Genomic DNA, 26,426 nt, shown 5'->3' with positions numbered 1-26,426 from the left:
AAAAAAAAAAAAAAAAAAAAAAACATTCTGATAGGTAGTGATTTATATGGCTGTCTCTACTTCTTTATCTTTTCAAAAATTAAGAAAAATATTTAAAAAATTATAATATTATTAAAAATCATTTTTTGAATATGCAATCACAACACATTAATAGCCATATTTAATTTCATTAAAATAATAATAATAATAATATAGAAGTTAATTAAAGTAGATTACCTAACCTTAAAATAGATAAGATAGTTAAAATTAACCTAGATATATTAACTATTAGTTGAACTATTAATGTAATAACCACAAGATTCTAAATTCGACTTTTTGTACTAATTGTCTATTGACATTTTAAATTAAAGTCAGTGAACTACTCCGTATAAATAACCTAAGTTAATTGTCAAGCACCTTGTGCTCAGTGACATGTAGTGACTTTTCATATGGGAGACTAGGAGATCGAGTCTCGAAAGTATATATGAACAGATACTACAATGTAATAGATTCAGTAGAACTAAAAAAAAAAAAGTTACGAAACAAAATTTATCCAAAGTGTATATTAAGGTAATGCAAACAAACTTTCCCATAAATATAATTCATACCATACAAAACGGAATCATAGGAGAGAAGCTGCAGCCTTTTGTCCATTTTTTATAAGCTTGACCTATAAGCTACTCCACTTAGCTACCTTCATATATGATATATTATTATTATTTTTTATTTTTTTTTATTTGAATGAAGTGCCAACACCCCACTCCCCTCCCCCAACCCCAGAGTAGAGTGTTCTTAAAGAGAGATTACTAAAAATGTATGTTCATTATTGGAACTAGAGCATTTGTTTATTGACATGGTACAATTATCACATATAGTGTTATTATTATATATTGAGTCTTGCTTAAAAGAGTAGTGAAATTAAAATTATATATATATATATATATGGGGTCAGATTTCCGTGTAATCATGCGGTCACTCACTATTAGGTACAATATAAGTGTAGTTTTTTGGTGTGTGGTGCATTTGTGCATTTTATTTTGATGTATTTTGTGTATTTAAGCATACCTCATAGTGCAATTCGCACCAACCACACGAAATGTCGTGTCAACATTTGAACCGGCCAATATATCGAATATAACACTATCAACTATTAATTATGAATTGGCACGTAAATATCATCTCTGGATCAACTTTTTCCTTATTAGAAGAAAATTTTAGGGGGAAAAGGAGAGGAGGTGCATGAGACATGCATGAATTAGACATGTAAGAACAGCTGGGCTTAGCTAATGCATGAGGCAGCATGTGCCAGCTTCCAAGTACAGCTTAGAACAATAATATCGATAAAAATAAGAATCTATATATCCTAGACACACATGAATCTTGTTTTGTAGTGTGTCTTGTACTCTTGTTACATGTTATGTAAACTAACTCAACAAGCAACTTATAATAATTAATGATATAATAAAGAAATTCTGAGATCGTCTACTATCTTTAGTTTTGAGAGTTGATTGAAATTATTATTTTTAATTAAAAAGAAAAAAAAAAAGCAAATCTCAATGATGATAACCTTTTTACATGTGATTTGGACACACTTTTTTAAATTGTTTTTTAAAGTCATTTTTAAATTTTTATTTATGAGAAAGGTGCACTTAACCAATTTATGCGCTATGAGGGAAGTTTGCATTGTGATCCTAGCCAATAAAAATCACAAAGAGGTAAACTAGTCTTGATTGCCTATAACTGATTAGTTCAAATCGAGAAAATTAATTAAGAGACACCTCTCACAAGTCACAAGGAGTCAAACTTAGACATTTGTAATTACCAAATAAACTGTTCGACTAATGTAATTCGACTGAGATTGCTCCAATAAATTATATTTAAAGCCATTTTTACTGTAATAAGGTTTAATAAACAAAAGAATGGAGAGTTGTTAAAGGTGACTTGGGTAGCTTTGCTAGCTGCTAACGAACCAAACTTTATTTGGTACTCCTCAACAGAAAGTGCATTAACTAATTGCCTACATGATGTTAGATCTATTATCTTTACCTTTGTTGTAGTTGACTCAGTAAAATCATTTATTTTGTTCAAAATAATTTATAATTTCATATCTCATTATTATAAGTAATATTGAGTTGATTTCTTTATTAACGTGTGACCTAAAACTTAATAGAAGTTTTTTCTTTAAAGTAAAATCCGCATATCCACTCACCATTGCCCATCACGAAAAAAGCAGCCCGGAATTACTTCTCCGAGTTTCTCCTTTGCACTCTCATTTACATTAATTTTAATTCTAAAATACCCATGTCTATGTCATTTTATCTACATCTCATTTTACATTAAAAAAAAAATAAAAAATCATCTGATAAAGAAAACATAAATTTATATATTTAATTAATTAAGTATAGTATCTTGCATGCCTCTTTTTCTGCCGAAAGATCAGAAAAGAATAATTAAGGGAAGGAAAAAGGTGGGGAATTGGCAGGTCTCTGAAGACAAAAGCAAAGGGAAACCTCAGTATGGAAAAAGTTGAATAAAAGGAATCCTTAAAATGCAGATCTTCATCTTCAAGTTGGTTGTTGCTTTTGTCTTTGTGTGCCAAGGAAACTTGGGTAACTTCCTTTGTTCAACCTATCGAAAAATTATAAAGATCATTAGTACTCCATATTTTTTGATGGATGACCTCTCGTAAAATGTGCTAGGTTAAAGAGTTTTGAATCTCATTTTGAAAAAAATAAGAATCAAATTTAAGTACAATAGTATTATAGTGATGGGATCATGGGAATAAATATACAGTATATTAAAAATGAACTTATATTATAAGTTGATCATGTCTTGTGAACTTTGGTCCCGAAAAATTATTGTGTGGATCATAGTTCACACAACTGTGTAAACTATGGTCCAAAACAACATCATTAAATTTTATGAGTTAGAATAATGCACATTATGTGTTAGAATAATAAAATTTATGAATTAAAATAATGTACATTATACTTTAGAATAATTTACATTATGAGTCATAAAAAATGTATATTGTAGTGATTTACGAAACGATAAAATATTTGGACCGTGATCCACACAGCTGTGTGGACCACGCATTAACTATTGCCTGGTCCCGTTATAAGTATTGAACTTAGATTTATTGGGTTAAAGATGGGCATTGCATTTATCACGTGTACCGGGTTGCAAGTGGGCTAGAGGGCTTACAAATAGTAATGGGCTTGTTGAAGTTCTGGCCTAATCTTTTGGGTTTCACAATACACTGGCGCTTGGTTTATTGGGTTTTCATTGGCCCAAACAAGATAATTTAGTTCAAAATTCAAATATTATCTCAGACAATACTAAAGTAGTCTAAATGACTTCAACTGTGCATCCCATTTTTACGATAAATTCTCAATATGCTATAAACCCGTCATAATTTACATACTGAATATTTACAATTTAAATTGTGAATATTCAGTATGTAAATTACGAACATTTAATATGTAAATTGTGTATTTTAAATTCAAACTCACCTTACAAGGTAGATCCGGATCTACAAAATAATTTGCCATAAACTCTCTATTTGTATATACAGAAATGTTAAGATGTCAATTTGATTTTTCAAAAAAAAAAAAAAAAAGAAGTCAATTTGAAATGGATACAATTCATAAAGTATACATGCACATTATATAACTTTTTTGTGTTAGACCTAATTGACACGGTGTTGATCAAACACATTAAAAGTTTCTATAAGTACAACAATATAGCATTTTTTAAGTTGTATTAAACATAAAATGTCAAAAGTATGCATTATATGCTAATTAAAGCTGCTTTGGGTTGACTTCTGCACAGAACTTCAACCAATTAACCATAATCCAAAGTCAACTTTTAATTTATATTGATCATCATTTATATGCTAATTAAAGCTGCGTGCTGTGGGTTGACTTTGTAAAAGTCAGACTTAAGCTCGCCGATGATTGCTGCTTATGGTGCTCTCATTATGAAGTCAACTGCATGGCAAATATATCTCTTTTTATATAATATTTGATGGTTATATCTCATGATTTTTAATGGATTAAAATAATATGAGAAAATAACAAAGAAATGATAATATTATATTCACATAGTCATCATGATCCATAGAACATAGTAACTGAGTTACAATAATTCAAACTCAAACCGCTCAACCAAGGTCGGTATGAGAAACACAGTTGAAAAGTGGCAAACCATAAGGCCAGAACGCCAAAATATACCGCTATACTAGATCACAAAGACTAACGTCAAACTAGGTGGAGATGACTTAGCTTGTTGAAGAAGATGATGTTTAGTGCCTTAATATGTGTTTATCCTTCTTTTTTAAGTTGTTAGTGTCGTTAACTATAATAATTTGTACGTTTAAAAATTCTTTCAGACTTTACATTTCTTCTTTATTTATGACATTTTATTTAATTTTCATTCTTTTTTTCTCTTTATAAATTTATTACTTTTTTCTCATTCAAAATTTATTCAAATGCGCAATGTGCGACATTTAATATGTGTGTGAATTAGTTGATTTTGCCAGCCATAACATATAAAAATCTAGAAACTTCTTTAAGCCATATATAGTGTGAAGTGTGAAGTATATGTATTCAAAGTTGTCTGGCAGGATAATTAATGATTAATGTTGTGAATGAGTTAAATAAGGTGTAGGGTAAGGATGTTGATGGACACTTACATATATATGCAAATATGCAATGAATCGAGAATATATACAGGACAAGCCTTTGAATCAATCCCCTAACCACACAGAACGTACACATTATCTGAACCCCTACTTCCAATTCGACCAAACATTGAATTCTTGATATATAATTCTAAGTTCCCAACATGTAGTTTGTACACTTCTGTGTATAAGAGGCTGTTTTTACACTAATTGATTAACTCTACCGCTGAGTTTAAGTTTTTTAACGGGAGTTGAACTGCTGAATTGTTGCTGATGAAAGTAAGAATTTTGCGTTGATTGATTGGCCAATTGAACATGTTCCGCGAGGAAATTAATTAATTAAGTTATAACAAACTTGTATGTATCATAAGTTGTAGTCAACACAGTTTGAATAAAAACAAGTAGTGGCACCTGGTTTATGACCATAATGGGAAACCAGAATGCCAATGTCAATATCAAATCAGTATTCAACTAGCTCATTACGTTATTATGTACAATTATCAATTTATAACATGAAAATGTGAAATAGATTCATTTTGTATACTTCTTCCCTTTTATTTTATGTGTCTATTTACGTAAAGGTCACCAGTTCAATTATTGTCAACACTCTCTCAGTTGAGCACGTTGCATTGAATTTTTTTTAATGTGCTTTACCTCTCCTATGTGGAACCTCATACACAAAATCACACAAGATTACAAGTTTGACTCCCAGCAAAAACGACAGATTGACCTTCTTAGCTTGAGCCGCCATTAATGGGCACCCATTAACGGCCTAAGCTAATTCACTTCTTTGTGGTCCTTTGTTGACTAGGATTATAATGCGGGGTTTACCAATGTATACCAACGGTAATGACTACGGATTTTTCTCGTTGATCAAAAAAATAATAATGAGCATGTTTTCCTCGTCACCATATAATAAAGTTATCTTTTGACCTAAAGTATTATGATTGATTAATAATACAATTAAATACGGAGTAATAATTTACTTTGGTAGCCGATTAATCACAATGCATCAAGTCAGAAATATATCATTTTCCATGCCTAAATTAAAGCTCCTTGCCCCTTCATGTCATGAATGATGAGATTCAAGTTGGTACGGACTAGGGAGTAATTTTTAAGTAAATTAAATAAGGTTTAAAGTTAACTGGGTAACCTTAAATAAAATGGATGGCCTTTTTGACTTCATTTATAAAATATAATTATAGAATAAGCTTTATGACTTTATGTTTATTTAGCATAATTAAATACCCAACTTGTTTTATCTCTAAAAAAAAAAAAAATACCCAACTTGTTTCCTAGAGAAGTTTTTTTTTTTTTTTTTTTTCTGCTAATAGACGCAAACATTCTCAATTCATTTATTACCTATAAAAACTATAAATATTTGAGAGTTTCTACATGTGTCCTTATTGATCATATTTTAAAAAAGTGAAAACTAGCTAGCTTAGTAGGGGAAAAGGAGTGTTTGAGTGGATGAAACATGACTTTTGAATATGTCCTATGAGTAAAACATGTTTTTATGACCTTTATTGATAAAAAGTTACAATAAGATAAATTAATTGATCAGACTTAAATCAAGAAAGTGAATAAATAAATCTACTGTTAAATTAATTCCATAGCAATTGTAAAAAAGAAAATAAAAAATATGAGCTATACTATATGTATTTATGAATCTCTACACAGTCACTCATATTCCATGATATGACAAACAATGATAAGTTACTTTCATCTTGTGATTTTAAAAGAAAAATATTTACATTCAAATTTTGAGTAAGGGAGTAGAAAATTTCATGAGTATTATTTTTCAAAAATGTTATGTCGACATACACTCTGCAGAAAGGGGCCACAGGTGAATAAATGTTTATATAAAAAGCAGTCTTGGTTGACTGAACCAAGTCAAGGGCTTTGTCTCTGTGAACCTGTGATATGCATGGAGTAGAATGGAACACATACATAAACAGTACAGATTGAATAGAAACAGTCCATAATGCAGCACACCTAATAACTCCCATCCCATTCTTTTCCTCCTATAAATACCACTCACTCTCTCATCATAAATATATACATCATAGCTCAAATAATTATCAATATTATTTCTTACATGGCACCTGCAATGAGCTTCGAAACAACCCGGGAAGAAGACGACGACAGTATATACCTTAAAGGAGTGAAGAATTTGTGCGACAGTAGGATCACTAGAGTCCCCAAAAAATACATATTCCCGGTCGGAGACCGACCAAATTTTAGGATAGACGATGAACCACACCCAAACCCAAACCTCAACTTGCCACTCGTCGATTTTGCTCAACTCCTCGGCCCCAACAGATCCCATGTCGTCAACTCCATAGCCAAAGCTTGCAAGGAATATGGATTTTTCCAGGTACTATACAATATGAATATATAATTCTATAATTTGCCCACAAAAAAGTCAAATTTCCCTCTCTAAATACCCACACTTTGGTATAGTAGAGGAATAAACTAATTCTCACACACTGAAGCTGTAAGATCTTTTGTAGCACAATGTTGAGCATATATAATATATAAACATAAATGTGCAATCCAACTATCAGCTTAGACTTTTAGTTACAATAGAGCACATGCTCCAGTTCACAACATCTTAATATATATAGTCATTTGTTGTTGCAGGTGATAAATCATGGCATAGAGAGCGACACAATCCGCCGCATGATCGACGCCGGCAGAAGGTTCTTCCACCTTCCGTTTGAGAAAAGAGCACAGTACATGTCCGGCGACATGCATTCGCCGGTCCGGTGCGGCACGAGCTTTAACCAGAACAAAGATGGAGTGTTTTGCTGGAGAGATTTCCTCAAGCTGAACTGTAGTCCCCTGTCACAGTTCTTCCAATCCTGGCCAACTTCCCCTCCCGGTCTCCGGTACATTAATCATATAATATAAAAGTTACAATCTTTTAGCTGAAAGGAAACACATTAAAACAGTACAGTTATTCAAGGTTAATTTGTGTGTGTTTAAATAGGGAGGCGGCGGCGATTTACTCAAAGCAGACGAGACTACTGTACTTGATGTTGATTGAGGCGATTCTGGAGAGCCTGGGAATAGTGAAGGAGGAGGCGAGTAAGTATGGAGAAAATGAGAGTGGCGGCGAAATTGGGTTTGAAGAGTTTGAAGAAGGGAGCCAACTTTTAGTGGTGAATTGCTACCCGGCATGCCCGGAGCCAGAGCTGACGCTGGGCATGCCGCCGCACTCCGACTACGGACTGCTCACGCTTCTGTTGCAGGATGAAGTGAAGGGTTTGGAGATCATTCACGACGGCCGATGGGAGACCGTTCACCCAATCCCCAACTCCTTCGTTGTCAATGTCGGAGACCATCTCGAGGTTTGCTACCTAAGCTCCGACTAACTTGACTGAAATTGTCACACTATATACATACACCTACTACATTATATTTCTTTGAGTACAGTGACAAGTCCTAGATTGTCATATGTGAACGTGTATTATATAAAATTTGTCTTATAATCCTAAACAACATAGGTTGTTTATAGCTAATCAGCCCACTGAAAGTCAAATTAGTGACATTGTTGCCGCCTCGGCCTACATATATGCAGGCTGTTTTTTTGAATAATGAGAAAAACTTATAGCCACTACTTGACATCGCCTTGTGATCTTAGCCGACAAATGATCACAAGGAGTTAAACTATGCTAGGATGTGCATAGTATGCTCAAACCACGAAAACTAATAGGTCACTTTTGACCAGAATTAAACTTGCAAAATTATAATTATCAAGTTAATTAGCGTACAATTTGGTTGGGATTGTGGTACATGCACACGATATATATTATATATATGTTGTGGTACAACATACATGTGCTAATTTTTCCATTCTCCTCTGATTGACAGATATTTAGCAATGGAAGATACAAGAGTGTGCTGCATAGGGTGGTTGCCAACTCTTCAAGATCAAGAATCTCAGTGGCTTCACTGCACAGCCTACCCTTTAGCACACTCATTCGCCCTTCCCCAAGGCTTATCGACCAGGCCAACCCCAGGCGTTACAGGGACACCGACTTCGCCACTTTCCTTCAATATATTTCGTCTCGTGAACACAAGAGCAAAAACTTCTTAGATTCCATGAAGTTATTTTAGACAGGACAAATGATATGTTGACTGCTCGTATAGTTAGTATATTTGTTGGTGGGAATGAAAGAATTCAATTATTAAAATTTTGATTAAAAAAAAGATTATAAAATTAACAAAAATGATGTAACTTAGGGATTCAACTTGATCTATGCTCAATGTAGTTGTACTCATTTAGCCCATGGATTGTTACTCTTGCCAAATAATAAGCTCGGACTTAGTTCATAAATATTTTAAGTTATCAATATTTTATTTTTAGTTTAAAGAAAATATAAAGCCTCCTTAAGGGATTTGAGATTTCTAAATTTATTTTGTAATTCATCTTTTATCATATTAGTGAAAATCTTGTTGTCCTAATTTCTATCATGTAAGATTATTGTATTGTCTGAACATATTTCCTGAACTAAACACTAACAATATCCTTATATGCGACAGGGAGTGGCCCAAGGAGAGATTCTCGACAGATGGAAACTGATTCCCTTTTATAGTGGTAATTACTTTATCACCTGGACTTTGTCATCACCCACATAAGATACATAAGACCCTTCAAAAGTCAAAAATTGCTGAAATCTCCTCGTGACTTTACGACCCCCCATTTTTGTCTTTTCGCACGTCCGCATTCATAAACCGATAAATTAACTTTATTTGTGAGTGCAACTTCTCTAATAGTAAATTTGGTTAGGGTTATAAAACGGACTTCACTTAAAATGTACATAACAGTTGCAAACTTTCTTGTAAAACGGTAAAAAAGAAAAAATATAATCCCTATTGAGGCTATCTCATTAATTCAACTGATTACTTTAAAATTTTGTTCTAATTAGGTCATTAGAAAATCTTAACTGATCAGAGGATATAAAAACTCTTTCTATATAGATAGGGAAGGAACCCAGAGAGGCAGAGACTGACAGGACTACTCACGATCATGATTTACCTCCAGCAACGGCTCTTGAATGGAAATTTACTCTAGTTAATGTGGGCGAAAATAGAAATAGGACAAAATACAAGGGTGTCACCACGAGAAAGGTCGACAAATGCGGTTAAGTAAAAAGCCGCCAAAAACGCCAGGTCAGCAACTACTCCAGTCACTCCAACTACTCGCTCCACCGTCACCTGCCGTTGCGATATTCACTGCCGTCCTCTTCACTCCCTAATCTCTATCTCTGAGTCTCTAATCTTCGCCTCGCAAACTCAGAATACGCATTCTCTGTGTAATACTGTCTGTCTGTGCTTGTATGTATGCATGTATGTATGTATGTATGTATATACGTATACGTCCGTATTGAGCAATTGAGAGAGAGAGAATGTTCAAACTGCGCAGACACAAGTCGTCCGCCTCTGACAATTCCGGCGATAAATTCGGTTTCATCTTCTCCAACATTCAAGCTCTTAAGGTAACATATTATAACGTGTGTGTGTGTGTGTATGTACGAGTACCGAGTACCTAGCTAGACAGGTTATTTGCACAAAGATATTACAAATTCCGCTCGTGATCCTGCTATTGAAGCTCTTTAGACTGTTTTTACTGATTTATTTGCAATTAGTGGTTTTTAACATGTATAAATTGTTTGTTTATACCGTTTTTAGTTGCATTTTTTTTTTGGGGGTGATTTTGCATTAAATTAGCTTGCATTAAGTTAGCTTGTTCTGATAAAAGTGTTCGTATGCACTTGTGTTGTTGAGATCATTAATGCTCTGTAACATGATAGGATGGCCCTTATCTTCTCGATATTTTATTTTGTACTCGTAGTGGCTGCTAATAATGATCACTGCACTTCGTTTAGTGTACTGTTGAAATTCATGCTCATAATTTTGCAAAGCATTAAGATACTGCTCCATGATGGGAAACTTCAAGCATTAAATGTTAGTCTGAATGTTAGTCTGAATCTTGATGGATTGTTTCTTCTAAAATTTGAAATTGCTGAAAGCAGCAAATACATGTATAAGAATGCTTTTTTTTTTTTCTTTTAAATTGTTTGCCTGTAGATATTTCCCAACTGTCCTAAATAAAGTGCACAAAATAGATCCTTATTCAGTCTTATGCACCTAGGCTGTGATAAAGTTACTGAGAGGTTAACAATGTTCACCTAATGTCTCCTTAAGAAAAAAGAACAGTGTTTTTCCATGAAAAAAGGGAGGGGAATAAGTATTGTATGATTGAGATATATGTCTATCTTGCCTAAAATTGTGTGATCAAAGAGTCAGATTACTGTTGCTCCAAAAGGCTGTTTGAACTGTTGTGAGGGGCCTTTCCATTGGATTGAAGTCTTCTGAAGCAAATACGCAATCCAACATTTGATGTAGTAACGTAGCATGAATTTTGCTTAGGATCAACCTCAACCTATGCCTTGTTTATGTGAAGGATTTCTTAATTTGGATTAACCATTGTTGGGTGATGAAGACTTTCTTATTTACATAAACTGCAATGTTGAGGTAACTCAAGCAAACTATAGTTTAATGGTATCTTCATACAAGTGAAAAGAGTAAAATATAGTGAAGGTTCAGATTACTTTTCCATACTGCCAATATTTCTATAAGATCACCATCACAAATATAAATCATGGAGCATGACCTGTTCATTAAATGTATACCAAAAAATCTGTTACATGTAATTCTGTAATATTTATCCCTCGGTTTGAAGTCTGTTGTCACTATGATTTGGACTGTTTTGACTTTGCTCTTGCAGGTACCTAAAGGATGGGACAAGCTTTCTGTGTCTCTTATCTCTGTTGAAGCAGGGAAAACTATCAGTAAATTAGGGAAAGCATCAGTAAACAATGGAACTTGCCAATGGACAGAATCTTTATGGAGTCCAGAAAATTATGCCTCAAATGGCCTTGATCATTTCAAGTTTCTTGTTTCCATGGTCTGGTACATACACTGATTTCAATAAAAATTGCAATCCATATATTATTGGTTTAAATCAACTTTAAACTGGGAAAAAAAAAAATTCTTCCATGGTTTACTTGATACTTGTTTGTCATTATCACTAACAGAGGTTTTTTTTTTTTTATAATTAGGGATCCTCTAGAGCTGGTATCCTTGGAGAGGTTACAGTTAATGTTGGGCACTACAAGAATTCAGAAGCTTCTATTCCTGTTTCATTACCCTTGCAAAAATGCAATAAAGGGACAGTTTTAAATGTGAGCTCTTCTACTGCTTCTTGAAGTTTGATAGCAACTAAGTCTAATGCCACTGTGCCAGTATGTATTCTGATTTCCAAATAGTACTTTTCTCAGCCAATTTTGAGTCCCTTGAATCTCTTTTATGGTTTTATACAATCATTAAATGTATTTTTTTCTAAATGCATTTGATCTTTGGCGGTAGAAGAAGGGGATGGGGGTTACCATAGTACTATGATCTTCAAAGAGTTTGACTTGCTAAACAAAATATCACCTCGTTATTTATTTTATTTTTTCTGCAGTTTGAAATCAAGTGTCTAACACCAAGAACAAGTTTCAGGTTCCATGCTAAATTCGAAGTTGAATTTGTTCCATTCGCCAACTTCTTTCTTCCTCTCATGCTTTTTGTGAAAAAGTTGAGTCTTAATTTTCACTTTTTCAGGGGTGATGAGCGGAACAGCACTGCTGCATATAATGAAGAGGAGAATTCTGTATGCAATGGTATTGACAACAAATCAGAGGTATCCCGATTATAAACTTTACAAAAGAGCATTAGATCAATCTAGATTGAGTGATTGACTCATAGATACAGTCCCACATAAAAACGAATTTAAAAGAAAGTATCATTGCGTGATAATATTGAATTCAGCATTTGATTCTTATAGTAATTTTTCTTAATGCCTTATTCACATTTCCTTCCCTACTTCCCTCTCGCATATACATTTTCCCTTAAATTTTGTTTATTTGCATTGCTGTCTAAGCTCTTTTATTCCAACAGGAAAGGAACCATTCCCTGCCTTCGATGGAGGATTCATTGGGCCGGGATAGTCTTTCCTCTGCAAGTAACTCAAGTGCAGTAGTTAACAACGCCATTGGAAGACTAGAATCAACTGAATCCGGAGGCAGTGCACCCTGGAGTTCTTGCTCTTATGGTTCTCCCAAATCAAGTAATTCTCCAAACAAATTGTCTATATCAAGTCAGGAAAAGCATCCTGAATACACAGAAGAGGGAATAGGACAGTGTTCACTGCATATTACCAGAACATCAATACCAGATGCTGCACAAGGTGAAGATGCAAACATTGAAGAACTTAAGGCTGAAGCTAGGATGTGGGAACTAAATGCCCGAAGATTAATGGTAAAGATGGAAACTTTAAGAAAGGAGTTTGCCAATCAATCACAGCACATTGCAGATATGGAGATGGAACTTTCCACAGCACACACGGAGTCCAATAGATTGATGCAGAATATCAAGCATCTGGAGGTCCTCTTAGAAGAATCAATTGCAAAACAAAAAGCTGCTGAGAATTTAAATCTCCAGGGGAAAAATACGGAAAATATCCTAAAGGAAATGGAAGATGAGCTAAAGTTTCAGACAGAATCAAATAGCAATTTGTCTTTGCAGTTGAGGAAATCTCAAGAATCCAATGTTGAGCTGGTTTCTGTCCTTCAGGAGATGGAAGAAACTGTTCAAAAGCAGAAAATAGAGATTGAGAACCTTTTAGCATTAAACTCAAGATCTGATGTCATGGGAGTTATAAATAGTTGTAGAGATGAGGACAATGTGCAACCAAGAAGTACTGAACCAGTTTCAGTTGAGAAACAGTGCCAGGAGTTCAAGGTTCAGCATTTGCAGGAATCACATATGTCTTTGGAAAACATTATTATTTGCCAGGAAAAAGCCCAAGAGGAGAAAATTCATGAGATAGAACTTGAGCAAGATCTTAGAGCTCAGGGTCGTTTGGAGTTGGAGTCCAAATCTTCCAATGCTGAGGAATCGGAAGCAAATAAGCCCAATATGCATTTAATTGAAGAAATTGAGAGTCTGAAGAAAACAATTCAGGAGCTTGAGAGAGAATGCAATGAGCTTACAGAAGAGAACCTGGAACTTCTGTTCAAACTTAAAGAATCAAGAAAAGATCCTTCTGAAAACCATGATATCCTAAGTTCAAAATCTCTTGAGGGTCCTCAAAGTGAATCACTTAGTGGTTCAGACTTTGAAACAAGTAAACATGGGTTTCAATTCCTGCTTCTACAGAAGGAAGTGATTGAAGAAGAAGTCCCAAACAGCTTACAAATTCATAGCAGTGGCCAAAGAGAAAATCACACTTGTCTGGAGCCCAACTTTCAAGCTTTCAAATGCAAAGATTGTGATCTTAATGTAAAACTCCATGCATGTTGTGTGAAAGAAACAGATAAACATGCAACTGAAATCACCGCGAATCCATCAGAAGGTCAAAGAGATGAAATTGACAGTAGGAACTTCACTCTTAAAGATGTTAGTGACAGGAATCGGTATTCTGAACCAGAGACAACATTTGATATTGATAGCTTAGTGCCTGCATTATGTGAGCAGCTAGAAATTTTATTTCACAATGTGAATGGGGTAGAACATATGCTATTTTCTCCAGTAAACATCGAGTTAAGAAATGCTACTTTTTATAAAGATATTTCAAGGGGTACAGATCCTATGGCTCAAAAAGAGCACGCTAAAGCTGTGCTCGACAAATTGGTCCAGCTGCTGAGGGCTAGATTGGTTTCATGTACTAATGATAAGTACAGTGAGGATGGTGCCAGAACAGAAGTCAACAACACATATGAGATCAAAGACAAGTCAGACTATGGATGTTCAACAGAGAAAGATCCTTGTTCTAGCCATCAAGGATATAAGAACTTCAAAGAACTGGAAGTAAAGGATGAAAGTATTGGTAACAATGTGTTAACTAAAAACTCCAAGATGCTGGAGGTGAAAACTGGCTGTTTGGAAGAGGATGTAGGCCTAAAAGCCCTAAACCATTGCCAGAGAGACTTGGATAGTAAAATTTATGATCACCAAATGGTAGCATGGATGGTGGAGAATGATATGGAAAAAGTGCAAACTGAAAAAGATGATATCACCTCAGACATTATGAGAGAAGATATGATGGTAGTGACAGGCAGAATATTGGGAAATATTTCTGAAAAGATTCAAGAAATGAAAATTTTAGAGCTAGAGAATGAGAAACAAGAATTAGAGTCCTATGTTTTTGAATTAGAAAAGGAAAATATGCAGTTGTCAGAACGAGTATCAGGGTTGGAAGCACAACTGAGGCATTTGACAGATGCAATGGAATTAAGTCGCATGGAGCTGCAGCATAAAGGGACTCAACTCTGCAACCTCCAGGGCAAGATCAGAGAATTAGAGAAGGAAAAGGAGTCACAGGAGCTCGAATTGAAACAGAGACTGATGGAAATGCAAAAACGATGGTTGGACTCTCAGGAGGAGGGTGAGTATCTGAAGAAGGCAAATCCAAAGCTACAAGCTACTGCAGAGAGTCTGATTGAAGAATGTGATTCACTTCAAATTCTAAATGGAGAACTAAGGCGGCAAAGATTAGAACTTAAGGTACAATGCAATCTTCTGGAAGCAGAATTGAGGAAATACCAGCATTCTCTCTCCAATTGTTTGAGCAAGATAGAATCTTTAGAAGCAAGACTTTCTTCAATTTTGGAAGAGACTTCTTCAAAAGAGAAAATCATGAATTCAGAAATTGAAAAGATCCTTCTCCAGACCAAAGAATTCAAGGAAAGACTTGTAATTGAAGAGAGCTTGCAGAGTCAACTGTGTCAGCAGAAACTTAGTGAACTTGAGTACCCACAACAAAAGTCTCTGCACCTTGTCAATCAAATGTTTGATCCTTCAGATAGAGAAGACGGAAAAGCTTCTGAAGGTTCTCATGAGATGCATTCCTTGTTTGCAGAAAATAAAATGTTGAAACTAACTATTCAAGAAATTCAACAAAATCTGGAGATCACTGAGGTAAAACTCGTTACCACACAGATGGAATATGGAAGAAAGGTTTATGAGCTCATGGGTGAACTTAATGCTCATAAAACAAACCAGGAAGTTTTGGAAGCTAAGTCTGATAAGCTACAAAGGTGGTTAGAAAATGTGATATCTAGTGAATCAAATCTTAAATGCAGCATAGACAATCTTGAGTCAAAACTGCTATTCTCTGAAAGCGAGAGGCTACAACTGGCTGATGCAAATTCCAGTCTAAAGATTGAATTACTGAAAATTGCTTTCCTTCGGGATGAAGTCCTGGCACTTAAAGGTTCACTCAATGATATGAAGTTTAAAAATGAGAGGTTAGAAGCTTCTTTGCAACTCATTTGCGGAGAAAATGAAGAGCTAAAGGCTGACAAGACTTCGTTGATTCAAGAACTTACTGGCATGCAGAATTCAGTCACTGAACTGGAAGAATGCAGACTCAGAAAGGTTGTGCTAGAGGAAAAAGTTTTGAGACTGGAAGGGGATCTAACTGCAAGAGAGGTAACATGCGCAATGGATGCTGAGCTGAAGAATGATTTAAGTCAAAGCAAAAGGGTAAACAGTCAACTCTGCTGGAAAATAAAACAGCTTGAGTTGGAGAGACATTACCTCTCGAAAGAACTGCTATCCATCCAAGAAGAATTGAATAGAAAAGAAAATTCTGTGCGATCAACTTCGCATTCTGTGGCCAAAGATAAAACCGCATCTTGCAAAGAACTAAAACTCTCAGAGGTCCTTACCAACTCTATTTTATTATCTCCATGACTTCAATAGATCAATGAAGCACAAATTAATTTCATAAATCTCTCATCTAACATCAGGACGGATCCAGCCAATGCAACGACTGCGAAACCATTCAAATTGCATCAATTGATTGCGCATCAAGAAGCCAGCTTGAGGACGAGAAAACCCAGTTTAAGAGGTAAGGTCGCAAACCTGTCATGATTATTCACCTGGACTTCAGTAGAGCCCTATCAATATTTGATTTCTCTTACTATTTGTTTGAGGATTGAAGGTGTTAGATTAATAGTAAAGTTCCAAATTTCGTTTACATGCCTGAAAACTGACGCTGCAAACAAACATCACTTTCAGTTTGCAACCGGAGGGACAGTCCACAAAGTCCGGCAAAGAAAAGGAAAATGAAGAGAAAATATTACAACTCGAAGATGAATTGAAAGATATCAGTGAACGCTATCTTCACATGAGCCTAAAGTATGCAGAGGTTGAGAACCAGAAAGGGAAGCTTGTAATGACACTGAAAGCATTACAAGATCAGAGAATAGGAACAGTATCATGACTTTCACCATTTCTGGAAGAAACGTAAGGAAATAAGTTATTTGGCATACAAAACTAAAAACATTCATTCATTGATAAGACGTTGGTTACAACTGGCAATACTGACAATCCGAGCTAACCGAAGCCACTTTACATCTAACAATAACAGGTAAATCAGTAAATCAAACCCTAGAATAGCAAAAATAAAATTCATAAATTCTCTAATTAACATTCTACGAGCTAGTGAATTTGGTGACAGCCTTAGTGCCTTCGGAGACGGCGTGTTTCGCCAATTCTCCGGGAAGAACCAAGCGCACGGCGGTCTGGATCTCGCGGGAGGTGATGGTGGGCTTCTTGTTGTAGCGGGCAAGACGAGAAGCCTCCTGAGCAAGCTTCTCGAAAATATCGTTGATGAAACTGTTCATGATTCCCATGGCCTTGCTAGAGATTCCGATGTCGGGATGCACCTGCTTCAGCACCTTGAAGATGTAAATCTTGTAGGTCTCCGTCGACTTCTTCACCCTCTTCTTCTTCTTCTCTCCCACCGCGGCTCCGCCGTCCTTCGGGAGCTTCTTCCCCGCCTTCGGCTTCTTCTCCGCCGGAGCCTTCTCGGCGGCTGGGGCCTTCTCTGCGGCCGGCTTCTTCTCAGCTGGTTTCTTCTCTGCCTTTGGGGCCATTGAATCTACGGAAACAGAAAGGGTGTTTGCAACAAAGAGATGAAAGTTAGGTTGAGTGAGACGAAGGCAATCAGCGTGGGGAATTTGTTGAAGAGGGGGGTTGTATTATATAGGGTTTGGAGATACTCTATGATTGGTTACTTTCATTTGACGCGGATCATGGAGTCCAACCGTTGATTCTTTGATCAGTTAACGGTGAAGATTAAAAGAGAATAAAAATACGGAGTACGAGTTTTTTAGGGGCAGATTTGAAATTTAAACACTCGCTCGCGTTCGCGAAAATTTTGACTTTTGGCGCTGATTTAAATTTCGCGGGTTGGATGGGTATGGGCTAACGCATCCTTCTTAAACGAAAAGAATAGAGCCCACCAACAAGAAATTGAGAAGTAGTTACGGGCCTGTAGGGGTACTGAGGTTGTGATGCTTTTTTGTGGTATAGCATTTTGGTTCAGGTTATCTGATCCGAATTGAACTGAAAATTAACTTCTTTCTTTCTTTCTTTTTTTAAGAAACTGAAATTAACTTAATAATTTAATTCTAATTTGTTATTAAAAATTGATTGGTTCTATAATTTAAAAACTAATAAATCTTTTTAGTTCGGTTCACTTAAAAATCGAACTGAACCAAAAATTAATTATATATACCTATATGCTTTTATATATAAAAAATTTGTCCAAATATATATACTAAATTTTAATTTTCACCATTTTTCTTTGTTCACTATTTTATTTACAAGTCACCAAGTCTGTGACATTGATATTGAATGGCAGACATAGGTAAAAAGATTATTTCAGTTGATAATTATTTTATATTGAAAATTTGTGAATATGCATTGTTGACTTGTTTAAATTTTGAATTTTAAATTATTAGTGAAAATAATAAATAAACTTGTGTAAACAAAATTTGGAATGTTGAAATTTTCTTGAACCAAATACGAGTTGAAATTGAATTCTTTTAAACTGAATCGGAATAAAATTTGAAACATAATAATTTCAATTTTGTCATAAACAAGAAAAATACTCTGTAATAGTTTTTTGACTCAACCCGACGTCACACACATAAACACCGTTTAGTATGACCCCTAAGATAAAGAGTAATTTACCATTAACCTTTTAAAGTTTGATTTACTTTATCAATTCCCAAATAATACTTTTTTAGGGGGTGTTTGGTTGGATGGAAAATATTTTCCATGGGAACTTAAGTTCCCAAAAGTAAAGGAAAACAAATTCTTTGTTAGGAGTTGGTATTTTGTTTTCCAAAGGGTTTGGGAAGAAATGTTGAGCAATTGGACAACTTTTCCCTCATCAAAATAATATAATTTATTGTCACTATTAATTGTTAAGGGCATATTGGTCTTTATATTCATAATTCCTTATCATTTCAAATCCAACCAAACAATGGAATCTATTTTCTTGGTAATTTGTTTTCCTTGAAATTTGAATTCCATTTCCTTCAAATATTTTCCAACGAACCAAATGAGCTGTTAGATGTCTTCTCCAGAAAAAAAAAAAATCATAGGGGAGGAACCCATGATTTCAAATTATTAAATGCAATTATGCTACTCACGAATAGTTGAGAGAGTATAAAAAATTTATGCTATTCAAGCATTTTCCATTCCAAAAACAAAACAAAAATCAAACATATAATACGCTAGATAACAAAATATTTGTTCTAACCTCTTGTAATACACTAACTAAACAAATTCTAAGCCCCTGTCCAATAACTACTGGTAAATGGTCACTATCACCTCAACCCCTACTGTATATCTCACCATCGGGGAATGCGTGTATAGCAACATTGTTGCCCCATTATAATAACACTTATATAGGATTGAGTTAATTTAGACCACAACAAAAAACTCAGGCATAACACCATAGTTGGCAACATTCATTAGCGTGTAATATCAAATGGTTGTCAAGAGATGGAAAGCAATTAAATTGATAAACACACAACATTTAAGATAATTGGATATATATTAATCAAGTCGGATAATAGGACATTAACAGTAAATCGGTAAATCAAACCCTAGACTAGAACCCCCAAAATAAAAATCACAAATTCTCTAACAATCTACGAGCTAGTGAATTTGGTGACAGCCTTAGTCCCTTCAGAGACGGCGTGTTTCGCCAATTCTCCGGGAAGAACCAAGCGCACGGCGGTCTGGATCTCGCGAGAGGTGATAGTAGGCTTCTTATTGTAGCGAGCAAGACGAGAAGCCTCCTGAGCAAGCTTCTCGAAAATATCATTGATGAAACTGTTCATAATCCCCATAGCCTTGCTAGAGATTCCGATGTCGGGATGCACCTGTTTCAGCACCTTGAAGATGTAGATCTTGTAGGTCTCCGTCGACTTCTTCACCCTCTTCTTCTTCTTTTCTCCCGCCGCGGCTCCGCCGTCCTTCGGGAGCTTCTTCCCCGCCTTCGGCTTCTTCTCCGCCGGAGCTTTCTCGGCGGCTGGGGCCTTCTCCGCCGCCGCCTTCTTCTCAGCCGGTTTCTTCTCCGCCTTTGGGGCCATTGAATCTACAGAAACAGAAACAGTGATTGCAATTTGCAACCAAAAGAGATGAAAATTAGGTTGAGTGAGGCGAAAGGCTATGAGCTTGAGGAATTTGGTGAAGAGGGGGTTTTGTTATATAGGATTTGGGGGTTGCTCTGTGATTGGTTGCCTTCGTTTGGCGCGGATAGTGAATTTGAATCGTTGATGCTTTGATCAGTTAACGGTGAAGATTAAAAGAGAATCAAAATCCCGAGTACTGTTTTTTAGGGGCAGATTTGAAATTTAAACAGGTTCACGAAAATTTTTTACTTTTGGCGCCGATTTAAAATTCGCGGGTTGGATTCACAAACTTTTTGGGCTAACAAGGCCTTACAAGAAATATTTTAAACCAAAAAAATACAGTCCAATAAAGAGGGAGTAGCTGCAGGCCTGCAAGGTTACTTATCAAATATCATCGACCCGTGTTCATTTACATACTGAATATTCACAATTTGAATTGTAAACATTTAGTATGTAAATTGTGTGTTTTGGATAGGGTTCACCTTGCAAAGTGGACTCGGATTTACAAAATAAGTTGTATGTACTTATCCACACGGCAAATTTTAAATCATTGTCTATGTATCAACGTAGAACATGAAATATGTGTCATTTTAATTACACATCTGTTTCATTTAACAATATTGTTATGTTTTTTTGTTTTATTTTCTCGTTAAACTAGTTTCATTATAGCAATACTAAAGTATCATTTTAATTATAGTATAGTTTCATTTGACAATGTCGTAAGATCGACACATGTCCCTGACACTTTATAAATATCACATTTAATGTTGGGAGAAATACTTTTGGTTGTTTTTTCTATTAAATAGCTAAATAGTTCATAAACCTCTGAGCCACTGTATGTTGACAAGGTTACGCTTAGGGTGTCACGCCTTGTATCTAGTTCATAATTAATAAAGTACTTTTGATTGTATTTGTACTGTGCAACCCTCATATATACCATATAGTAAAACTAAAGTAGCATTTTAATTCTACTACTATTTCATTCGATGATCATGGTCCACACAACGATGTGTGGACCATGGTCCACTAGTTATATAATCAATAAAGTACATTCTTGATAAATGCATGGTATTGGTTACTCTTCCATTTACACCATACATGTGTCTCTCACTACTTTGTTGTGACGCATTTCTCGCGAACACATAAAGCATGCCACGCCTTCATAAACAAGAATTAAGTAGTTTGGTTGGTTGGATGTGATGTTATGCATAAGGTTGTGGGTTTGAATCTTGTTGGTTGCACCTCTTTAGCTCATTTTGCTCCCTCTTTTTGGTCCACCATGCTTTCTTCATTCAAAGCCTACCAATAATTTTATGACAATTTTTATAATGTACCAGAGTCCACATAGCATTATTACAAAACAAATTACACTCGTAATAATAATATAATAAGCTAGTTGAATTGGACGCCTTATGCTAATAATAATATTATTATTATAAGTTGACAATGTGTCAAGTATGATAATAATGCCAACCATTTAAAATTCAGAAATAAATAAATTATACTGCCCCCATGGTTTTATTAATACCATTGTACATAATTCCATTATAATAATGCTAATATCGGATTGAGATAATTTGGACCAAAAAAAAAACATATATGATTAGCCATCCAAATTCCTAATCCTATATAATTATAGGTGCAAATTAATTCCAATTAAGTTGACCCGTTGACGCGTGCGGTTGTCCATTGCGTTCGTGGACAACTTAATCCCGGCCATAATCACGGCCGCCGTAAGTGGAACAGTTTATATGGCATAGTTCCGGCAGCATACTTAGCACGTATTCAGTATATATATATATATATATATATATATATATATATATATATATATATATAAATAACAAATGGTTGGATATATATATTAATTAAGTTGGAACATGGGACAATATGGATGGATTCATTCAATAATTATAGATCAATCATAGAGGATGATAATAAAAAAGATCAGAATTGTATTCATCAGATCATTACACATATATCTATCCATGGCATATGCAAAGTTCACTACCATTGTCACTTTAACAAGCGATGATCCAAGGTGGCGAAGCTTCCCAATAGCCATGCAATTTATTCATTAACTAAATCTGCATGCATGCAGCCATCCGTACCAAACACATACTATACGTGTAATTCAACAAAAAATATAAACTGCTTCCAATCTCCATCACATCATATCGCTACTTTGTATGTAGTTTAGTAGTTTCAATCGCCACCGTTTCCGCCGCCGTATCCTGACCCATAGCCCGACCCATACCCAGACCCGTTGCCGCCACCACCGCCTCCTCCTCCGCCGCCACCACCTCCTCCACCTCCGCCACCTCCCCGCCCTTTCCCGCCGCCGCTTCCATATCCAGACCCGCCGCCACTCCCGTACCCGGATCCATAACCCGACCCATTCCCTGACCCTCCACCGCCGCCACCTCCGCCGCCTCTCCCACCACCTCCACCCTTCCCATTTCCGCCGCCAGACCCATACCCTTCACCGCCACCCGACCCTGACCCGTACCCGGAACCACTACCTATCCCTCCATAGCCTCCCCCGCCGCCGCCTCCTTGCCCACCACCTCCCCCACCGCCTCCACCCTTCCCATACCCCCCATCACCACCACCCTCACCATACCCCGACCCTTCCCCGGACCCATAACCCGACCCATACCCCAACTGTCCACCCCCACCACCCCCTCCCCCTCCCTTCCCTCCCCCTCCGCCCCCTCCTCCTCCCGTTATCCCCACCCTCGCCGCAAAAACAAGGTCAACAAACAGCAGAGCCACTAACACCGCTCCTATTAACCTGGAATAAGCCATTCCAAACTCCCAGAAGATTCAAACTTTCACTAGTTTCAGTAAAATATATATATAAGAAGCTAGATAACTTGCTTAATTGGTTATTATGATAGTGGTGAGGAATGAATGGGAATTAATGGCGGTATTTATAGGCATTGAGGGAAGAATTTGTTACATACTATTATATTGGTTATTAGCTTTCTAGTAGGTTCTAAGTAGTAGGTGGGAATGTGAACGTGTTATTAAGTAATCGAATCGGCAGGATAGTGGAATGGGTGGCGGTGGTGGTGGTGATATGATGATGATGATGGTGGTGGTTTGTTTTATCTTCTTCTTTCATGCAAAACCATATGCTCTCTTACAATAAAGTTTGCTCCCCACTTTTGACTTCATCATCGACAAGCTAAGGTCCGAGTTGAATAAAAAATGTGACTAGTCCCGCTTGTTAGATCAGTTAGTTGGACCTCTTAAAATTTTGTGACTAGCCTCGCGTGTTAGATCAGTTAGTTGGACCGCTTAAAGTTTTGTGACCAGCCTTGCGTGTTAGATCATCAGTTAGTTGGACCGCTTAAAGTTTTGTGACCAACCCTGCGTGTTAGATCAGTTAGTGGGATCTCTTAAAGTTTTGTTCCAGTGATTAGTTCAAGATTTCAAATTCAGTTAAAACTTGAAAATTATTGGGAGACATTGACTTATTAAAAGAGACAAATACTCTTTATAGACTAAATACATAAGAAATTAAGAACCAAAGAGTTGACAGGAGGACTCAAGATTTACCTCTTAAATGCATGTGAACTTTCAAAACTTAAAATTAATTTAGCATAAATTATGATGTATATATATAGTATCATATAAAAATAAAAATGGGACCAATTCAATAAGCCATAGTGGATGGCATAGTCCCACTTTTTGGATACTACACAGCTACGTGTTAGATAGTTAGCTACTCAACTTTCATTGGGGCATATATATGCATGATGTACTATGTAGTGGCATTCATGTGTGGCTACCTATATATGCGTTTCAATCATTCCGTTTATGCGTGCAGAGAGATAGGAAATATTAGTAATATAAGCAATTGAAAATAAAATTGTTAATTTATATAATTACTTAATTTTTGTTTGATGATCGCATGCATGTGATTTAAGATCAAATTAAAAGATTTATTTTGCCTCAATAAAAAATCTAATTCTAGTGCATATTATTTTGGTAGTATGTAAAGAAAGTATTGTAAATCAACCAAGTTATTAGTTAGTTATTTAAGTTTGAGTACAATTATGATGAGGCCAAAATAATGTCTATGTTATTATTTATTGTCTCTTGTCATATAATCCTTGACCTTTTAATCTTGAACATTAATAACAATTCAATTTATATTAGGTCTAATTATGATATATTGTCATTTAATCTACACAATAATTTATATGATCTCTTTATAAATAAACAAAAAGCAACTCGCCAACTCAATATTCCCTGTCTTTACCTTCGAATTGTCGAGGTTGTGAGTAGTGGATTGGCGGTCCATATATATATATATATATATATATATATAGAGAGAGAGAGAGAGAGAAAGAAAGAGAAAGTATGTTTCTGTACGAACAGAGCTTTCTGTGTAGATGTGCATACCACGTGTTTATAAATGCACAAGGGTGTAGTGCAATTGTGTGTTTTATCTTGATATATTTCTGAACACATGGTGATATATTCACGCATACCCGATGGTGTAGATCCACATGTCCGCATTGGAAGATCTATCTGTATCTGATCCTATATATATACATACACCCACACATACGTTGATGATCCGTGGGAGGACAAATGTCATCTTCATATCACTTTCTTAACTTGTTTGCTTGCTTTAATTTGGTGGCCAAATGTAGTGCAGCACAGCTTTGCTAGCTTGCATGCACTCACTCACATATCCATCTTAATCATATCATTGTATCATATGACACGCCTACCGACCTATCTTAATTGGCACCACCAATGCATGCAACAACACCATTTCATTTTATACTCTAATTAGTTATTTTCGGTGTCCGATAATCATATTAAATTTCAATTAATTCAAAATAAATACTCAAATTGTTGTTAGAATGTTAACCGGGCCAGTTCAGTGTAAATGTGGATTAGTCTGAATATGGTATGAGTTTATACTGAATGTACATTATTTGATAGTATGATCTACACAATAATGATTAAGACACACACCATGACTTGACAAAAAAAAAAATCAACTATATGTACAATTATTTCAATCAATACTTTATTGAATAATCTCAATGACAACAAAGCACTCCATCATAATCAAATTTTATAGTAGTTGATTAAGTTAAAAGAAACTCATCACATTATCACATATACATTATAAAATATATAAGAGATGCCTCAAATACAATAAGTTTATCTCAATGTTTCATCACTACTTAAGTTTTTTAGCGCACGGAATGTTTTATGCGCCATAACTTCATGGAATCTAATTAATAATAATCAATTAGAGAGATTATTATATTTAAATTATCTGGCCATAAGGATTAGCCTGCTGATTAACAGTAATCCAAGTTCCAATGAAAGCGTGTAAAGGTGCAAGTTCATCAAGTTTGTGGAGTTTAGCAATTAGCACTAAGTAGTTGACGCAGAAGTAGTCTTCCATTTTGTGGAGCAATGTTAATGGTGGATGAAATTCAGGCACACACGGAATGATTACTAGGAACTAATTACGTTTTTCCATGAATTTTTCCTTCTTTTTTACCAAAAAAAAAAAAAACAAAAACAAAAAAACGCATGATTACTTTGTAAAAGTGTATATCGAGCTGAGTAAACATCATTCTTATGTAAATAAATTGATTTTTTTTCTCAATATGCCATATTGCACTTGTCGCTAGAACTTTATCCATCAAGATAATGCATTTTTTTTTATCTACATGTCAATTAACAACATTTTGATCGTCTATAGTGTTTGATATTAATCATTTTGATTACTTAAGTTTTGAATCTATACACCTAAGTTATAAGTTATGCACTAAATTATCATAATGCTGCTGCATGTATTTTATTTTTTTTTAATTCTTTATCATTTTAGATTTTAGATTTTGACTATATCAATGATTGAGTTGAGATTTAACCATATTTTTTTAGAGTAGTTTTTAGCATATGATCATTAGTGTATATATATGTGTGTAATTTATCCTTAAAATGCGCATACAAAAATATTGAAACATATCATTTATTAATAAAAAAAAAATCGATCTATTTATTAAAGATATACCATATAATATAACATATTTATATAAAAATAGATGAAAAATGATTGACTGCATTATATTATAATATAAATATAAATGTATAAAAATACACCAAATTTACGTGGGAATGATGGATATATTACTAATTCGATAAGTGTACCCCCCCCCCCCCCCCCCCCCCCC

The 26,426-nt window shown here is 35.3% G+C and overlaps 4 protein-coding genes across 5 annotated transcripts; 2 read left to right on the top strand and 2 right to left on the bottom strand.

Annotated features, from left to right (window-relative positions):
- The first annotated feature begins 6,726 nt into the window (after positions 1–6,726).
- On the top strand, positions 6,727–8,953 carry LOC116010658 (protein DMR6-LIKE OXYGENASE 2-like). The gene is made up of 4 exons (XM_031250151.1): positions 6,727–7,037; positions 7,304–7,551; positions 7,653–8,013; positions 8,537–8,953. Exons 1-4 carry the CDS (start codon positions 6,759–6,761, stop codon positions 8,780–8,782), a joined length of 1,134 nt encoding a protein of 377 aa, XP_031106011.1. The 5' UTR covers positions 6,727–6,758; the 3' UTR covers positions 8,783–8,953.
- Positions 8,954–9,918: 965 nt separating this feature from the next.
- LOC116009800 (centrosome-associated protein CEP250-like) lies at positions 9,919–17,027 on the top strand. 2 transcript variants are annotated; one of them, XM_031248934.1, is made up of 8 exons: positions 9,919–10,164; positions 11,457–11,636; positions 11,791–11,913; positions 12,195–12,232; positions 12,335–12,413; positions 12,671–16,435; positions 16,525–16,625; positions 16,796–17,027. In XM_031248934.1, the coding sequence occupies exons 1-8, from the start codon at positions 10,075–10,077 to the stop codon at positions 16,998–17,000; spliced, it is 4,581 nt and encodes a 1,526-aa protein (XP_031104794.1). In that variant the 5' UTR covers positions 9,919–10,074; the 3' UTR covers positions 17,001–17,027. The 2 variants fall into 2 exon arrangements, with proteins under 2 accessions (XP_031104794.1, XP_031104795.1); XM_031248935.1 differs by lacking the exons at positions 9,919–10,164; positions 11,457–11,636 and having other exon boundaries at positions 11,852–11,973.
- Positions 17,028–17,039: 12 nt separating this feature from the next.
- Positions 17,040–20,259, bottom strand: LOC116009801 (histone H2B-like). The gene is made up of 2 exons (XM_031248936.1): positions 19,733–20,259; positions 17,040–17,641 (listed from the first exon to the last, which is right to left on the bottom strand). Exons 1-2 carry the CDS (start codon positions 20,167–20,169, stop codon positions 17,212–17,214), a joined length of 867 nt encoding a protein of 288 aa, XP_031104796.1. The 5' UTR covers positions 20,170–20,259; the 3' UTR covers positions 17,040–17,211.
- Positions 20,260–22,108: 1,849 nt separating this feature from the next.
- On the bottom strand, positions 22,109–23,383 carry LOC116011072 (glycine-rich cell wall structural protein 2-like). The gene has a single exon (XM_031250582.1). It carries the CDS (start codon positions 23,017–23,019, stop codon positions 22,417–22,419), a length of 603 nt encoding a protein of 200 aa, XP_031106442.1. The 5' UTR covers positions 23,020–23,383; the 3' UTR covers positions 22,109–22,416.
- Positions 23,384–26,426: the final 3,043 nt, after the last annotated feature.

This window comes from Ipomoea triloba, chromosome 2 (assembly GCF_003576645.1).
Source record: "Ipomoea triloba cultivar NCNSP0323 chromosome 2, ASM357664v1".
Lineage (NCBI taxonomy): Eukaryota > Viridiplantae > Streptophyta > Magnoliopsida > Solanales > Convolvulaceae > Ipomoea > Ipomoea triloba.
The sequence above is the reverse complement of the archived record's forward strand: the minus strand, read 5'-3'. Positions and strand labels throughout refer to the sequence as shown.

Excerpts from the sequence above, each read along its gene's own strand:
- LOC116009800 (XM_031248934.1), top strand. The coding sequence starts at position 10,075 with ATGTTCAAACTGCGCAGACACAAGTCGTCCGCCTCTGACAATTCCGGC. Across the intron at positions 10,165-11,456 it reads CCAACATTCAAGCTCTTAAG|GTACCTAAAGGATGGGACAA; the intron begins GTAACATATTAT and ends TTGCTCTTGCAG. Across the intron at positions 16,626-16,795 it reads GAGAAAACCCAGTTTAAGAG|TTTGCAACCGGAGGGACAGT; the intron begins GTAAGGTCGCAA and ends CATCACTTTCAG.
- LOC116010658 (XM_031250151.1), top strand. The coding sequence starts at position 6,759 with ATGGCACCTGCAATGAGCTTCGAAACAACCCGGGAAGAAGACGACGAC. Across the intron at positions 7,038-7,303 it reads AGGAATATGGATTTTTCCAG|GTGATAAATCATGGCATAGA; the intron begins GTACTATACAAT and ends TTGTTGTTGCAG. Across the intron at positions 7,552-7,652 it reads ACTTCCCCTCCCGGTCTCCG|GGAGGCGGCGGCGATTTACT; the intron begins GTACATTAATCA and ends GTGTTTAAATAG.
- LOC116011072 (XM_031250582.1), bottom strand. The coding sequence starts at position 23,019 with ATGGCTTATTCCAGGTTAATAGGAGCGGTGTTAGTGGCTCTGCTGTTT.
- LOC116009801 (XM_031248936.1), bottom strand. The coding sequence starts at position 20,169 with ATGGCCCCAAAGGCGGAGAAGAAACCGGCTGAGAAGAAGGCGGCGGCG. Across the intron at positions 17,642-19,732 it reads GCTGTCACCAAATTCACTAG|AGAGAAGAAACCAGCTGAGA; the intron begins CTCGTAGATTGT and ends GGCCCCAAAGGC.